At 35.2% G+C, this 17,945-nt stretch overlaps 1 protein-coding gene across 8 annotated transcripts in view; it reads left to right on the top strand.

Annotated features, from left to right (window-relative positions):
* CCDC82 (coiled-coil domain containing 82) overlaps window positions 1–13,985 on the top strand; it is a 151,496-nt gene extending 137,511 nt beyond the window's left edge. For 7 of the 8 annotated variants that reach the window (XM_055283369.2, XM_055283366.2, XM_055283367.2 and 4 more), the window contains 3 exons: window positions 1,735–1,905; window positions 7,588–7,767; window positions 13,030–13,985. In XM_055283369.2, coding sequence (XP_055139344.1) covers window positions 1,735–1,905; window positions 7,588–7,767; window positions 13,030–13,098 — 420 coding nt within the window. In that variant the 3' untranslated portion in view covers window positions 13,099–13,985. The other variant, XM_063642054.1, reaches the window with a different exon arrangement.
* Window positions 13,986–17,945: the final 3,960 nt, after the last annotated feature.

Below are 17,945 nucleotides of genomic sequence, written 5' to 3'. Positions count from 1 at the left end.
CTGCAGTTTCTCTGAGGTATATTTGTACTGTACTTATAGATTATTTAACTTTAGCCAAGTAATCTACATGTAAACAAAATTTTTTTTTATCTTCAAAGTAACCCCATGAGGAAGACAGTATTTTTGGAGGGAATAGAGGGGTCTCGTTCTGTGGCCCAGGCTGAACTTGAACTTCTGGGCTTGAGATCCTCCCACCTCAGCCTCCTGAGTTTCTGGGGCTGAAGGCATGTGCCACTGTGGCCAGCTGGAGGGCACTATTATTTCCCCTCTTTTAGAGATGTGGAAACTCTCTCAGAAAAATAAGTAACATAAGGTTCCACTGCTAATAATTAGACAGGCTTGTATTAAACCCAGAGTCTCTCAGACTGCAAAACCCATGCCTATATGCCATATTAGGTTTTACCATATTGTGGTGGGTGATTCTGAATTTGGATAATCTGATGTTGGGATAATAACTGTAAGATACCAAAAAGTATTAGCTGAAAAATTGAGACACAGATGATTCAGTAAGATCTTAATTAGGATCAGCTGGGTTATGTTACAAAAGATAAAGATATGACAAACAAACAAAATAAACCAACAATAAAATCCAATGACTTAACCCAACAAAGTTTATTTTCACTTATATATCCAGTGTTAGTCATCGGGGTGCTCTGCTGATTGTAGTCACTTAGGGAACTGAGCTGATAGAGGTCGATAAAGGTTTCATCTTAACATGTGATTCCATGGAGTACAGCAGAAGCAGGAAAGGAAGGTGGTTAGTTATCTATTCAGTCTGAATTTCAGCCTGTAAGTAATACATGTCATAAAGTGCCATGAAGTATGAGAAATATGAAAAGTTGACCACCAGAAAATGTAGTTTTCAATCATATAATATAAAAAGTAAACTGTCAGTATATTGGATACTTAATTACCATCCGGCTGGTAGAGGATATGAATGTGGTTTAGTAACCATGCTAATATGCTCATTGTGTGCAGTTCAAATATTGTATTAAAACCTAATCTACACTACCAATTAGAATAGTAGTATCTAGCACAGACCTAGAACATAAGCAGAAATACTCAGGCACAAGTAACTGTGCCTGAGTATTCATAAGCTTATTTTATGAATACTTATAATGAATTTATTTATTTATGAATGCCAAGTGTTTTCTCAGTTTGTTTACTCATTGATAACTGAGCTATTAAACTGTCCATATGAATACCAGACACATGGCAGTCCTAGTGCCAACTTGTTTTTTCCCCAGGACTGTAGCAAGTTATCATTAGGAGGATTGAATTATTTCTGGAATATTTTTGTGGAAAATATATAATTCATACAATGGAAAGTGAATGTGATTTTTTTTCTCAAGTTTTAACTAGCCTACTTGGAATTATTTTTCTTACATCATCCTACATTTTTGCTGCTCTTATTTTTAACTAATACCTCATTAACACTAACTAGAGATGAGAAATGGAAAAGAAGTAGCAACCGCGTAAGTGTAAGAGATATGAAACTAGCTTTTTCCTAGTCTGGTTTATTTTCATGCAATAGCCAAGATTATAAATTTTTTTATTTAAACATATCTTGTAAAATACCTACTATGTGCTCAGTATTAAAGTAAGAAATGCCAGGGTGTTTTGCTCTTACATCTCTTTGTATTGTGATCCCTAAGATGTTTTAATTTGGTTAGATTCTTATTTTTATTTTTATTCTTTATCTTTTAAACTTTTTTTTATATTTTTTGTTTTCAGGAGCGAGTAGAAAATTACTCTAATGTAAGTATTCATTTGAAGAATCCTGAAAACTGTTCCTGCCAGGCTTGTGGACTGCATCGCTGCTGTAGATATTCAGTGCATTTATCAGGAGAGTTGTATAACACCAGGACCATGAAAATAGATAATTTCATGTCACATGATAAACAGGTATTTTCTTCCCTCTAATCTTAATTTTCAGTATTTAGAAATTTTTAGTTCGTAAATAATCCTAAGTATCCTAAGGAGAATTTGACCCAAGTGGAAATATTTTTAGCATATAATCCACCAAATTGGCAACCCACAAGTAAATAATGGAAGATAGCTGTTCATCTAATAGGAGAGAATTCAAAAAACACTGTGCTTCAACTAGACTCTGTTAGAAGTATGTCAGAGTCTAAAGCAATCACCACATAGTTAAGATGCTATTAATTCTGTATGAACAGAAAAAACCGAAGAGTAAGTGTTTTTTAGACAAGAGCATAGCAGTATAATGTGAAATGATAAAAAGCACAGATGCTGACAACTTCTATTTATTTTTTCAATCTTACGTTATAAGATTGCTTCATTTATAAATGTGAAAATTACATTTATAAATGCAAGAAATACTGAGAGCTTTTTCTGGTGAGTCTACATATCTATGGAGGAGGTGTATATTTAGAGAGGTAGGACCCAAAGTTGTCTCTGAATCCTCCCAGTCAATTATTAAGATGGAAATATAATATTTATCTGAATTCTTCTATTAAACTGGGTAGTGATTTCTCAGTATCATTGAGCAGTAGTTGACCAGATCCCTCTGAGAGATCTGGGTTGCAAGAATGACTTAGAAGGTTTTTATGGGGATAATGAATTCAGAATTGGTCTCTAATGTTTTGTTTTATATGTTACTATAAAAATATGAATATATATATATTTAATAGTCATATGCAAATTTCCCCATTGTTTAAAAACTGATCTATGACTTTTTATGACATAAGATATCTGGAATCCTAGCAAAAGTGATTTCATACATTAGGGACCATGTTCTGTTATGTAGATCAAATACATTGCTGTACCTTCATGGTCTTTGCTGTCTGTAGCTAATTCTGAAGAGGAAAGTGGAGTAAGAAAATCACTTCTAGAGCTCTGACATTCCTGTGAAGCAGTAAAGATTCTATATAAAATAGTTCTTCAAATATTTAAAAAACAAAGAATAAACTGAAAGCATGAACTAAAAGCAAAGAACATCAATATTGCCAGTCACGTAAGAGAAAACTATAAAAGTTAACAAATATATGGGAAAATGCTTATTCTGCATGTAAGGGTATATAATTAAAACTACCTTAAGATGCCAGTTGATAACTCTTAAATTGGTAAAGTATTCTCAAATCAAATGATAAAATGCAATGCTTTCAAGGTTGCACTGAAACTAGTAAGTTCATGGAAAGTAAGATTCCTAGAGGAAAAAAGGGGTGATATATATCTTTTAAAAATACTAGATTTTTAGAGCTAGAGTCACAAAGCTATATACATACTCAATGTCTATAAGTTTATGTTTTGCAAAGCAGTTCAGTAAAAAGCAAATGGTATCATCATGAAGTTGATAAATAATGCTAGTTTGAAAGCATGATAATAATTAGTATTTGCACTATCTTGGCATCTATATAAAAATGTGTGTATGCATATATAACTATATGTAAACATTGTTAGTTATTGGGTATGTTAAGAGAGTGTGATTAAATTTTTTAAAAAGAAATTGTTTTTTCAGTAATTTTTTCTTTAAAGTGAAGAATGACTTACAAAAATTTATTTTACATCCTACTTCAATACAATGTAAATGCATATATGTAAAGTAGGAAAGAAAGGGAGAGAAAATAAACCTAGTTATGATCTAGAGCATTAAAGAGATGGTGCCTGGCCGGGTGCGGTGGCTCACGCCTGTAATCCCAGCACTTTGGGAGGCCGAGGCCGGCAGATCACGAGGTCAGGAGATCGAGACCATCCTGGCTAATACAGTGAAACCCCATCTCTACTAAAAATACAAAAAATTAGCCAGGCGAGGTGTCGGGCACCTGTAGTCCCAGCTACTCGGGAGGCTGAGGCAGGAGACTGGCGTGAACCCCAGGGGCAGAGCCTGCAGTGAGCCGAGATCACGCCACTGCACTCCAGCCTGGGCGACAGCAAGACTCCATCTCCAAAAAAAAAAAGAGATTGTGCCTAACCCCACACCCATCTTCAAGTTATTTTGAAAACTAATTCTTTATTTTGTGTTGCTGCTTGTAGTTACATAAAACTGAGACATTAACTAGGGTTCTTTTTGAGGGTACAAATAATACTTTTAAGGAATTCACTTAACAGCAAATTTGTTTCATAAGAAAACTTTTCTCCTTTCTTTAGCTCCTTTGAAAGAAAGGATGCCTTCATGGAAAGTGGAATCAGTGGGGGAAGAGTAATTTTGGTTACAGCAGTATTGATAGGGTACTGAGACGAGAGGCCTTGGACCACCAGATTGTGATAAAGTTTAAGGACATAGATGAGAAGGAAATTAACTAGATGAAAGAGAGTTGTGAAATATGAAAGGTAGTTTGGGAGAACTAAAAACAATCTTGGATTTATGCTTAGTTTTTCCCAGAGTCTATCCAGACTCCTTAAGATGCTTAGGATTTGGTGGGAGAAAGCAATAACTTTTGAGGCAAATGGCATTGTATAATATGTCCCTACAAAAAACAAACAAAAAACCAAACAAGGGCAAATGGAACCCTTTGGATTGGTATTATACTATCTGTTTCTGAAGACCCAGAAACAGAAAACAAACTTTTCCCCAGACTTACTGTTTCCTTGAGAATCTTTTTTCTTTGTTCTTCATACTTTAATTTCCATAAGGAGCTGGCTCCTCTGCCTATAAATAAGAGCTTAGAGAAATACTTCAAAAAGCTACCTACAGTTAGCTGAATATTACCAAGTCTGCATAGTACATATTTCATTATATTTCCTTGCCTCAGTTTGTTATCTAGATTTAATTTACACTCCATGTGATATAGCTATTAAATTAGAAATGAGATTCATTCTTCTGCTTTAGGAAAATTCAGTGATAATTTTTAGCTCCATTTCCAATTTTTACATATGTACGATCAGTTGGTTCATACTGATAACTGAACTGACTCAGTCTCATATTTATCAGGTCATATAACTGTGCTTAACCGTGCATAGTGGACCAGTCATCATTTATATGTCATCTTCCTTATCTGCTTTGTGAACGCTCAACACAGCACTTATTTTTCTATCTATGGTATTTTTTATACTAATTTTCTTGTTAGAATAGTTTCCTTAATGGACAGAAATTGAACTAGATAATTACAGTTGTTCTAAATATATTTTTCTGGACATTTAAAGAAATCATTCTAACACCATAGATTAATATTACCTGTTTTAGTATTTTATACAAATTGATGCCTACAGTGTAAGCTGTATTGTACTGTATACTTCAATTCATATGGTAAAGAAATACAATGGGCTGTAATAATACACTAAAAACAGGAATGAGTGAGGGGTTAACTTCACTTGGAGTATTACACCTATCCTTTGCATCTGCTGTTTTCTGTGAAATTTTACAGCAGTGGTGCCCTTCCATATAGGTTCTTCCATATAAAATGTGATCATGTTTTGTGAAAAAATAATACAAGAACATTTTAAGGTAATTTTCTATTTATAGATCTATATGATGATAAGTAGATGCCAAGAGGGGTAGGAATTAGAAATGGAAAGAAGTAAACCATAATGTTAAATATTTTCAAAGGATACTTGTTTTTCATACAGGAAAAAAATTAGGATTTTTAAACACCTCTCCTTCCCTCTTGTTTCAACTTAAAAATGCTATACAGATAAATTCCTCTTGTTTTGTGGAAATACAGAATAAATGTGAAAGAAATACAAATCACTTTATCGTATGCCTATACTTCATATAGAACAGCTATAGCTGAGTTCTCCCACACAGTCTACTTTGATGGCAGAAATGGAGACACACACAGGGTACCCTTATAGTCACTGCAACTTTTGTGTTGTCTTTTTACACAAAGTTGGAAGTATTAGCAAGTGAATTGCTGAAATGTCATTACTACCAGGACTGCTTTGATGATAAGGTTGAATTGGAAAAGTTAATTTTAATAAGCCATGTACAATAATACCTGTTTACTTCTAATGATCTGAAAAGCAAGAAGGCTTTTACGGAGCCATGAACAAAAATCTGAACATGCTTTTCTTAAACTTTGGAGGTTTGAAGAAGGGTTGTAAAATGTCCAAAATACAATTTTCACAAGAAAACACATCAAACCTGATTGTTGCCAATCGTTGTGATATAACTTATATTCATTTTGGAAACATACTCCTGCTTTGTCTGTCATCACTTGTACGTTTCCTTGCAGTGTGGCTTCAGGAAACAAGTGTATTTTTCTGTCAGAACACAAGTTGCACAGATAAATATTAAAACTATACCACTTGTACTCATGAAAGCATAACCCATTAATGAACTTAGGTACAGACACAAATACTTAAGTCAACAAGAAGTTTACTCTTTCCTTAGGTTACTACTTCATGAGAGTAAGATTGACCATATCATAATGTTTGGAGCCCTTTCTGATGCATTTTCTACAGTGGGTAAAATGATGTAGGTAAAAATATATTGGCCGGGCGTGGTGGCTCACGTCTATAATCCCAGCACTTTGGGAGGCTGAGGCGGGCAGATCACGAGGTCAGGAGTTCGAGACCATGACCAACATGGTGAAATCCCGTCTCTACTAAAACTACAAAAAAAAAAAAAAAATTAACTGGGTTTGGTGACAGGCGCCTGTAATCCCAGCTACTCGGGAGGCTGAGGCAGGGAAACCGGAATGCAGAGGTTGCAGTGAGCCAAGCTTGCGCCACTGCAGTCCAGCCTCGGTGAAAAAGCAAAACTCCATCTCGGAAAAAAAAAAATATATATATATATATATATTTAAATATTTTAAATATATATTTTATAATAACTTTAAACATTCAAAACATTCTGAAAGAGAAAGGTTCTGGTTGTTTGATTTCATAAAAAGAGTTCTTAATCATAGAATTATAGAAGTCCGTATGAACGTAGGAATTAAAATTCTTATAGCTGGCTGACAGCAAAATATTAACGTCTTATTCACATATAACACCTTAAGTAAAGCAATCAGTATGCCTAAACACAAATTTATTTTTTTACTTTAGATCATTTTTTGGGGGAGGAAAAGAAAAGTATCTAGTAAAAAACTGCCAATACTTAATTTTTGTGTCGGAGTTTGTTTCAGTTTTACATGTTGCTTACAGCTAGAAAAATATTATAATCCAGTCATTTTTAACTTCATAAATATGGACTTATAATACTTTTTATGCTTTTTTTTTTTTACTTTGCCCATCCTTCTGCCTTACATTAAGGCCATTTCTCTTTTTTCCCAAACTTGGCAAACTCTTGTGTTTTCAAGACTTAGTTCAAGCTTGATTTGCTTGGGGACTTTTCTTCTCTCTCGATTGGGCTAAGTGCCCTTCTTCACTAGCATTTTGGACATAGCATCTTGGACATAGCATTTTTCATGTTGTTTTGTAACCATTTGTCTTTCTCTCAAAACTGTAAGCTCCCTAATGCAGGTAATAAGTATTTTATTTATGTATCTCTAGTGCCTAGCCCAATATTTGAAACCTCACAGGTGCTCAGTGTTTGACTAGTTGTATAAGTAAGAGAAGGTAAAGGAATCATTGTGTTAACATTGAAAGTTAATAATGCATTTTGATTCTACTACTAAAGAAAATCCAAAAACCAGAAAGAATATATATTCATTGTCAGATAATAATCTTTATTTCTTGATTTAGGTGTTCACTGTTGGCAGAATTTGTGCCAACCGTACCAGAATTTATCATAAACTGAAACATTTTAAATTCAAACTGTACCAGGAATGTTGCACCATTGCAAAGACAGAAGAAGATGAACAAGTTAAAGAAACAGTGGAAAGAATTTTCAGGCAGTCAAAAGAAAATGGCTGGATTAAGAAGGTAAGGTGAATATATGAGAATCTTATCATGTAGTTTCTGAAGCCTAATTGTGATCAGCAAAAGGAAACAAATGATTAGAAGATAGTGAAATTTAAGAGAATCTCTTTCTTCTGTCCTTTGTATTTTCTCTTCTTCTGCTCATTCCTTTCATGCTTATCATTGTCCTTATGAATAGATGCCCTGATGTTCTAAGGATTCACTCAGCCCATCAGATAAATTTTAATAAGCACTAATACTGTCCTTTATTGAAGGACCTCTGTCCTTTCGCTTTTATGTATGTATTGCTTACATATATATTAAGTCCCCTGATTTTTTTTTTTTTTGACAGAGTATAGGACTCACCTCTGCTTGTCTGCTTCCTATTCTTTAGAACAGTTCTTGTGACCTGAGAGTGAAGAAGCACCTGGTGCCAGTCTGAGGAAAGGATCTCGGCTGCCAGTTCTAATACCACCCACATCCTCTTCTTGAGGACATGGGACTGAGCAGTGAGCACTGTAACTGAAGATCGAGGGGAATGCAGAGGTTTCAGGCCATGGCACTGATTTTGATTCCCCCATATCCTATTGATCACTAAATTTGATAACAGGAGTAAAGTGGGGGTTTTGAAGAGTGCACTGGATTCCCGAAGATCTGCTGGCAGCTTATAAGCTCTGGTCTGCTCACAGAGCTTTCAGAATTGTTTATGGTATATGGAGAGAATGCTAATATGACTGCAGTCTTCTAAAACAAGTCTAGTTACATGAACGTATAAGAGAGAACAAATAGTAGATTTTCAGGCAACTCTTATTAACATTTAATCTTTTAAAGAAAAGAAAAAAGCCTAACTTGAGATCCATTGCCTGGACTATATCATAGGGAAATTTGTAAAAGAGGAATATAAAAAATAAGGCAAGAGAGCTTAGGCAGAGGGAAAGAAAAGAGAACAAAACAGAAACTTTTTTAGCACATGTCTTGTTTAGTGGAGGTCTCCCAGTCTAGATAATGACATCATCATTGGTTTCCCTTTGACAATTATTCTCCCACCACAAACCACCACCCAGTGATCTTGCCTGCCTCCCACATCTTGATCTTTAAGTCGTCTTTCTCTCATTTTATTCTTTTCAGCTTTTTGTCTTTTACTTTGCTTCTACTTCTCCTACTCCAAATGCTTCTCCCTGCTTATCCGTACTTTTTCATTTGCCTTAGGAGAGAGCAATCACTCATTCAATAACTTCCCATCTTCATTTTCCTAGACAACATTAAATTCTTAAGTGCTTTTATTGATGCCTTTAAGTGTTGCCAACCCTCTAGTGGAATTGCAAAACCTATTGGGATAGCACAGTTATAAAGAATTAGATACTAGGTATAGAAAAATCACTGTGCATATACTGTGTACGTTATATAATAGTATCATATATGGGGAAGAACTTTAAACTTCTTGAAGAAAAAAGCATTTCCAAATCATGTATCCTAGAAAAAGCTTAACAAGGTTTAGGACACCAGAAGGGACCTGGAATTTTTAAAAACATTATTCTTTATGCATAATATAACACTTGGCTTTTTTAGGAAAAGAAAGGAGCTTAGGCTTTCTTTTCAAGAAAGCCAAGTGTCATGTTATACATAAAGAATAACATTTAGCATTAGGCATTGAAGGTATTTCAAGATTGTGCATGTCTAGGACAGTATACACATTTTTTTCCACATGAAAATACCAAAGACCTTCATTTTTTTGAGATTTCTCCACTTAAAAAATTTGTTTCTAGGTTTTCTCAAAAGATTTCCTAGAAACCACAGAAGTTTGTAGCCAATATAAACCCATTTGCAGCTTTTTGTGCTGTGATGAAATTTCAAAGTTTGTCACGTGCTCTGACATTTCCCATCCTCACTCTGTCTATCCCTCTCACTGTGTGCCTTTGAGTGAAAGCACTGCATGTGCTTTATGATGTGTGCTGCCTTTAGCTACAGTCTGGTAGTCACAGTTACTCTAACCCTTTAGAATGCCTGGGGCTCAGTGTTCCTTGAATGCCATCTCCATGGCACTTTCCACTCATATTTCCCAATCATGTCAACGCCTTTTGTTGCCTTACACGTACTATTTGTTCCTGTCTTTCTGCCTCCAGCTTGTATTCCACACCTTACTTTTTCCCTTACCTGGTTCTTCAGCCATTTTACTTTAATTATCTCAGGATGTCTCAACATGTCTTCCCAAAGACATGCCAACTAGACTGACTTCATTCTTCTTGTTGTTCTTCCTTCTAAAGGTTGAACTAGGGTGATCTGTTTTTAATGTAATGATACTAAAGGGGTGTAGGAGCAATTTGAGTATAAGAAAAGAATAAATAATAGGAAAATTATAATAAAACCAAAATATTTAATAAACATAATAATGCATGTCTTATTCTAAAGAAGAGTTCAATAACATACTCTAATATGACACTGGCAAAATTCTAACGAATATTTGTTCATTAAGAAGAAAGTGTATATGATGATGGGACTTCCTGGGAAGTTGAAGATAGTATTGTTGGATTGGCTGGTGGATGCATAAACACCAGGTAGTAAAGAAAGCATGTCAATAGAAGTATCAGGTGCCCATTCATACTGTAAATACTGTTTGTAAAACTGTTACAAGTGACAGATGTATGTAAATTTTAAATGTACTGATAAATATTGTCATATACATAATAATTTAAAATTATAATTAGATATCCCTTGCCTTCCTTAAACGCTTCTCATTTCTTCTTTTTCCCCTCCTTTTTAACTTTTTCCCTTGCCCCTTTTTTCCCCACGCCTTAAACTGATGTTTCTCAAAACATCGCCCTAAACTACCTATGTCAGAATCACCTAGAAGTTTTTGAAAAGTGTATAATCCCCTAGCCTCATCCCAGATTTATTGAATGACAATCCTTGTGGATGTTAAACATCCAATATTTTTAGCATTGGTGATTCTTAAGTAGATAAAAGTTTGAGAATCACTGCTGAAAATTACCCATTAACACTGAATTCTGTCCTCATCCTTTCAAAGTTTCCTTGGCAAATCAATTCCCTTCTGCAGTTGTAGCTACTACTTCTGAGTAGAAGATTCCAAACTTCTCTTATATTCTGACCTCTTTCCCACACGTCATTTCCACAATTCCAACTGTTTTCATCAGGAGGTCCATCAGGTGTTGTAAGAGAGTAGTCTTCACTATTAAAATAAGTAGTCTTCACTATTAAAACCCTCCAAATGTTTAGTAAAGAATTATGAGAGCAACATCTTTAGGTGGAGAGGATGGCAGAGTAATACTAACTGCAATGTCTGTGAGTTTCACTTTCCAAGTTTTTTTTTTCTTGCCAAAGCTGCATCCTAGCCACACCATTTAAATCTTAGAAACAACATACTCTATACTGGTTAAAAGTATAGGCTTAAGTATTTGCTTTGCCACTTACTAGCAGTAGAATTTGGGAGCAAGCTATTTTATTTCTCTTAGCCTAAGTTTTCTCATCTGTAAAGTAGGAACTAAAACAGTAATACTAATTAGGGTTTTGATTGTGGAGATTAGATATGTAATACGTTTTAAGCATTTAGTATAGGACCTAGCAATTAGTGATTGATTAATCTTAGCTGTTACTTGCAATAAAAGCAAGTAACCTCCTATCTTAGTATAGCTGAGATAGATTTTAATTGTCCTAGCTGTGTGTGGTGGTACACAGCTATAGTCACAGCTACTTGGGAGGCTGAGGTGGTAGAATCGCCTGAGCCCAGGAGTTCAAGGCCAGCCTGAGCAAGATAGTGAGACCCTGTCTCTTAAAATAATTTTATTAATTTTTAATTTTCCAAAAGAAATTTAATAAATAATAAAGGGATATGAAGAAAGGTAATATGAAAAACATAAAAACAGTCAAACTTTTAAAGTATAGGTTTCTAATCCTAGAGTACTTTACTTATATCTAATAAAACGTATCTAAGTGCTAGGCCAAAGAAAATTCCTAAGTAGTCCCTAGGCTATTTCCCCTTCTGTTATGTGCTTCCATCTTTCCTGAGAAGGAGATCCAGTCAGATATCATAGGGTTATAAAAAAGAGTTTCATGGCCTTCAAGGTGTAGAAGGAACATGCACTTCTCACATTCCCTTCTGTAGGTCCCTATCACCACAAAAGTCAGGGTCACCAGGATCCTCTCTCATTTCACTGAAGATTAAAACACAGTTCATAAACAGAGTCAAGAAACTAGTATGTCATTAATCCCCTCACTGAAGTAAATAATTTGAACTCTATATGTCTGAAACTGAAATCATGATCTCTTTCCCTCGCACAAACAACCTGCAAAAGAGCTCTGCCATTATTCTACTCTGTCAACTTTGAAATCTCTAAATCATTCTTGACCTCTCTCTTGTTACACTTTGTTGTTTACTCTTTATCTTCATTGCTGTCACTCAGATTTGGGCCCTCATGACCTAAATTGTTATCACAGACCCATAACTAGTTGCTGAACTATTCTAGAATGAATGTTTTACCAATTTTCTTAAAATACACCTTAGATCAGTTCAGTCCCCTGCTCCAAAACCTTTAGCAAGTTTCCCATTACCTGTCAAATGATTGTTCAATTCTTTAACCAGTATTTTATAACTTTTGTTCTCTGAAGTCAGTCTCTTTGGTTCAGTCTTAGCTCTCTCTGTTCTCCTAAAAATACTCAGGTTGTAGTCAAATCCCATATTTTCTTGTCACATCACTTTGATGGACTGTTCTTTCTTACTGAAAACTCTTGCCACCAACTCTTTGCCTACCAAATCTGTTTTTCCAGGACAACTTAAATGTCACTCTTTACTGCTTACCTCAACTAACCATGACCTATCTTCTGAACCCTCATAACAGTGTCTGTACCTCTTTGGCACTTATTGATTGTTATTGGTGTATTACTACTGAACTGTATTCTCCTTAGGGGCAGGAAAAGTATCTTTTAAAAAACATTGTACCTAGACAGTCATTAGCAGAGCCTTTGATATATATGTTCAGCAAACTTTTTATTAAGTTATTGAGGTTACTACATTTCTACTGTAAGCATGATAATATAAAAATTATAATTTAAAACAGTTATAAAATTAATAATATTCACTTTGATCTCTTTCCAATGCTTTCTATGAGTTAGAAATGCTTATTTGAAATTAAGTTCCTGTTTATCATAAAAAGATTTTTGTTCACGATTACCATGAAATGAACTTATCCTAATTGTGTCGGTAGTTTGCAAAGGCCCAGTTTGTCTTCATTGCTTTGAGTAAAATAACTAGCTTTTCTATTGTATATGCAGAAATATGGTCAACTTGAAGAATATCTCAATTTTGCGGATTACTTTCAAGAAGAGAAGTTTGAGTTGTAACACATTTCCGTCAGAGAAGATTTTTTAAATTCCTGTAAATGTGAAGATCATGATTCTTGTTTTTCTGTATCATGTGACATGTTTATACATTTTATCTATATCTTCATGGCAAAATATTTTGTTTAAAACATGATTATCTTAATTCCTATGAAGTGGCACTCTACACTCTAATTAAACTTTTATCTGATGTACATAAAAGCATTATCTTAATTTTTAAGTCTGTAAATATATTTTAAAGTTTTATAATAATAATAATAGCTTTATAACAGATGACTGTCAAGTGAATGAGCTGTTCATATCCTGTCAGTTTAGTCAAAATATATTGTATTTTAAAAATGTATTTAGACTAACATCTACATGTATTTTTACTGAATTCCTGTCCAGATCTGTTTATTATCCTTTTACAGTATTAAATTATTTTCACGAATTTATTTTTTACTGCTATCATCTAAATCAGTGGGCCATGGAAGAAACCTCAATATATCATTCAGTTCAATCCCATTGCTTCAGAATCAGATCATAGCATATCTATTCTAAGTACAGGAATGCTTTTTTCCTTTTCTTGAAAGTTTCTCTTTCAAATAGATTTCAGGCCTCTAGAGTCTTTCAACCCTCACATTCAGGAATAATTTTATGTAAATTTTCATGCTTTATAATGTTCTTACTTTTTTCTATTCAATTTTGTCTATATGTTGATGATTAAGATATATTTTATTTATTTTTATCCATAGCTTTTTCCATATAAGTATGTATCTTAGGGTCAGAACTGCTGAAAGAGACAAACTCAGCCAAAAACACTTGGAAAGCATATTTTGGTATCTGCGTTGCTTTGCACATCTAAATTTTCCCATAAAGTAATAAAGTAAAATGGTTGCAGAGTGAACAAATGAACCCTGTCTGTTCTATATTTTTAATTCTTAAAAGTGGTATTCTAGTAGGATCTATCCTTTAGATAATTTTTTCTTAATGGAAGTCTTGGTTGAACTTGGATTCATCTATTATGTGACTCATGGCATGGATCTTAGTGTACGTATCCATAAAAAGCTACATTAAGCTCATATGTGGAGTTAATATTTTCTACAATTCATTTCCTGAAATTATCCGTATTATTATTGTAAACAAATGGGGTGGAAAAAAACTCACAATGTGGTGACAGTACTGATGCTGATGTTTAATGTTTAATGAGGAGTGCATACCTTTTTCAAACATTGTGAAATGGAAATTTCACATATCTGTATTTTTTTTTAATTTGAGATGGAGTTTCGCTCTTGTCACCCAGGCTGGCGTGCAATGGCATGATCTCTACTCCCTGCAACCTCCACCACCCGGGTTCAAGTAACTCTCCCACCTCAGCCTCCTGAGTAGCTGGGATTACAGGCATGTGCCACCACACCTGGCTAATTTTGTATTTTTTAGTAGAGATGGGGGTTTCACCATGTTGGCCAGGCTGGTCTTGAACTCCTGACTTCAGGTGATCCACCCACCTCGGCTTCTCAAAGTCCTGTGATTACAGGCATGAGCCACCGCGTCTGCCCTACATATCTGTATACTCATTCATATTTCCCTGGCATATGGCAAAATAATTCTTAACTAAATTCCAAGGAATAAAAATAAAGCCGTAATTGAAAGGTGAAGATGAAGGGACAGTGTCCACAAAAAAAGCAAGGCAGAGTTAGAAGTGACAGTCAAGGAGGAAGGGTAAAGGATCACAAATGATTTATAAAAAGGAAGGCCAGAAGAAATGAAAAGAAAAAAAATGGATCTCTAAAGCATCTCCAATTACCTAGAAGCATCAGTTCTCATATGGGACATTACAGACAAACTTGAGATGGCTGAAGAGTAATCTTAAAATATATCTCTTACTTTTAACAGCATGCAGTTAATTTATAAATTAAGGCAGTAATAATTCCAAGGACTTATCTGGATCAACCATCTTGTTGGCTTGAAGCACTTTTCCTATTGGAACAGCTGCCTGTTGATCATAAAATGCCTATAGGTAGTTGGTCTGATGTCTAAGGTCATTGCAACCAAGCATGCTACTTTGTAGGAATTTGGAGAATACAAGAGGCTCTAAGGTCGTGGTAACATCAAAAGAATGGCAAAAAGGCTGTTAGGAAGTGAGGATTAACATGTATTAGGGGGCAAAAAGCCAGTAGTTCATAAGAAAATGGAAATGTTGAAAAATAGAATTAACCTTTACAGGTATTAGGACATTATTTTATCATTATCATCATCATCATCAATATAATTGATTCAATAACAACACAAAAACAGGTTTTTTGTTTTTGTTTTTCTGAGATGGAGTCTCACTCTGTTGCCAGGCTGGAGTGCAGTGGGGCGATCTCACTTACTGCAACCTCCACCTCCCAAGGTCAACCGATTCCCCTGCTTCAGCGTTCTGAGTAGCTGGGACTACAGATGTGCACCACCACACCCAGCTAATTACAAAAATAGTTTTTAAGCTCATTTATTTCACATATCATTTCACATGACTATAAATTTTTTAGATTTGGCCATTTGTTACTACAGTGTTAGGTGCTTTAGTGTTAGGTAGCTATTGATAGCAGAGATGATGAGGAAGACGGAAATGGACAAGTAAAAGGGAAGTAATTCTAGAAAGAAATCACAGGGCTATACAGAAGCTTTAGGGTTATTAAGAGATGGAACAAAACCGTAAGACAGGAAAAAACAAGGTAAAAGAAATGTTTATTGTACATGCAGTTGGATGCAATTGGCCACATTTCCTGACTTGTCTGCTCATATTCGGATGAGTAGATCTATACAGTACTCATTCCTAAGAGGTATTATATGACTTACTTAGACTCCAGAGTGTTCACTGAGGGATACTTAAACTGCAGCCTTTCAGCAGCTTTGAGCTACTTTGGAGATAGTTTGGCTCCCCCATAACTCCTTTCATACTTGCTATTGAGGCAGCCAGACTAGTGATTAAGGTGGAAGTCAGTCTTTTTTCTTCAACATTTATTTTAACTTCCGGGTTACACGTGTAGGATGTGTAGGTTTGTTACATAGGTAAATGTGTGCCATGGTGGTTTGCTGCACAAATCATCCCATCACCTAGGTTTTAAGCCCAGCATCCATTAGCTATTCTTCCTAATGCTCCCCATCCCCCAAACCAACCACCAACAGGCTCCAGTGTGTGTTGTTCCCCACCATGTGTCCATATGTTCTCATCATTCAGCTCCCACTTACAAGTGAGATGGTGCAATGTTTGATTTTCTATTCCTGCATTAGTTTGCTGAGGAAAATGGCTTCCAACTCCATCCATGTCCCTGCAAAGGCCATGATCCCATTTCTTTCTATGGCTGCATAGTATTCCCTGGTGTATATGTACCACATTTTCTTTATCCACTCTATCATTGATGGGCATTTAGGTTGATTCCATGTTTTTGCTATTGTGAATAGTGCTGCAGTGAACATACATGTGCACATATCTTTATAATAGAATGATTTATATTCCTTTGGGTATATACCCAGTTACGGGATTGCTGGGTCAAATGGTATTTCTGCCTCTAGGTCTTTGAGGAATCACCACACTGTCTTCCACAATGATTGAACTAATTTACACCAACAGTGTAAAAGCATTCCTTTTTTCTCCACAACCTCGCCAGCATCTGTCGTTTTTGTTTTGGGTTTGTTTTTTTTTTTACTTTTACCTAATAGCCCTTCTGACTGGCATGAGATGGTATCTCATGTGGTCTGGATTTGCATTTCTCTAATGATCAGTGATGTTGAGCTTTTTTCGTGTTTGTTGGCTGCATAAATGTCTTCTTTTGAGGAGTGTCTGTTCATGTCCTTTGCCCACTTTTTAATGGGGTTGTTCATTTTATTCTTTTAAATTTGTTTAAGTTCCTTGTAGACTCTGGCTATTAGACCTTTGTCAGATGGATAGATTGCAAAAATTTCTCTCATTCTGTAGGTTGTCTGCTTACTCTGATGACAGTTTCTTTTGCTATGCAGAAGCTCTTTAGTTAATTAGATCCCATTTGTCAAGTTTTGCTTTTTTGCAATTGCTTTTGGTGTTTTCATCATGAAATCTTTGCCCATGCCTATGTCCTGAATGGTATTGCCTAGATTTTCTTCTAGGGTTTTTATACTTTGGGATTTTACATTTAAGTCTTTAATCCATCTAGAGTTCACTACTCCTGTTCAATATAGTGTTGGAAGTTCTGGCCAGGGCAATCAGGCAAGAGAAAGAAATAAAGAGTATTCAAATAGGAAGAAAGGAAGTCAAATTATCTTTGTTTGCAGATGACATGATTCTATGTCTAGAAAACCCCATTGTCTCAGCCCAAAAGCTTCTTAAGCTGATAAGCAACTTAAGCAAAGTCTCAGCATACAAAATCGACATGCAAAGATTGCTAGCATTCCTATACACCAACGACAGGCAAGCAGAGAACCAAATCATGAATGAACTCCCATTCACAATTGCTACAAAAAGAATGAAATACCTAGAAATACAGCCAACAAAGGAAGTGAAGGACCTCTTCAAGGAGAACTACAAACTACTGCTCAAAGAAATCAGAGAGGACACAAATGGAATCCATGCTCATGGATAGGAAGAATCAATATCATGAAAATGGCCATACTGTCCAAAGTAATTTATAGATTCAATGCTATTCCCATTAAACTACCATTAACATTCTTCACAGAATTAGAAAAAACTATTTTAAAATTCATATGGAACCAAAAAAGAGCCTGAATAGCCAAGGCAATCCTGAGCAAAAAGAAAAAGGCTAGAGGCCTCATGCTATCCAACTTCAAACTATACTACGAGGCTACAGTAACCAAAACAGCATGGTACCAGTACAAGAACAGACACATAGACC

The sequence above is a fragment of the Symphalangus syndactylus genome, chromosome 6 (genome assembly GCF_028878055.3).
Source record: "Symphalangus syndactylus isolate Jambi chromosome 6, NHGRI_mSymSyn1-v2.1_pri, whole genome shotgun sequence".
NCBI classification, from domain to species: Eukaryota; Metazoa; Chordata; class Mammalia; order Primates; family Hylobatidae; genus Symphalangus; species Symphalangus syndactylus.
This window is presented reverse-complemented; position numbering and strand designations above follow the sequence as displayed.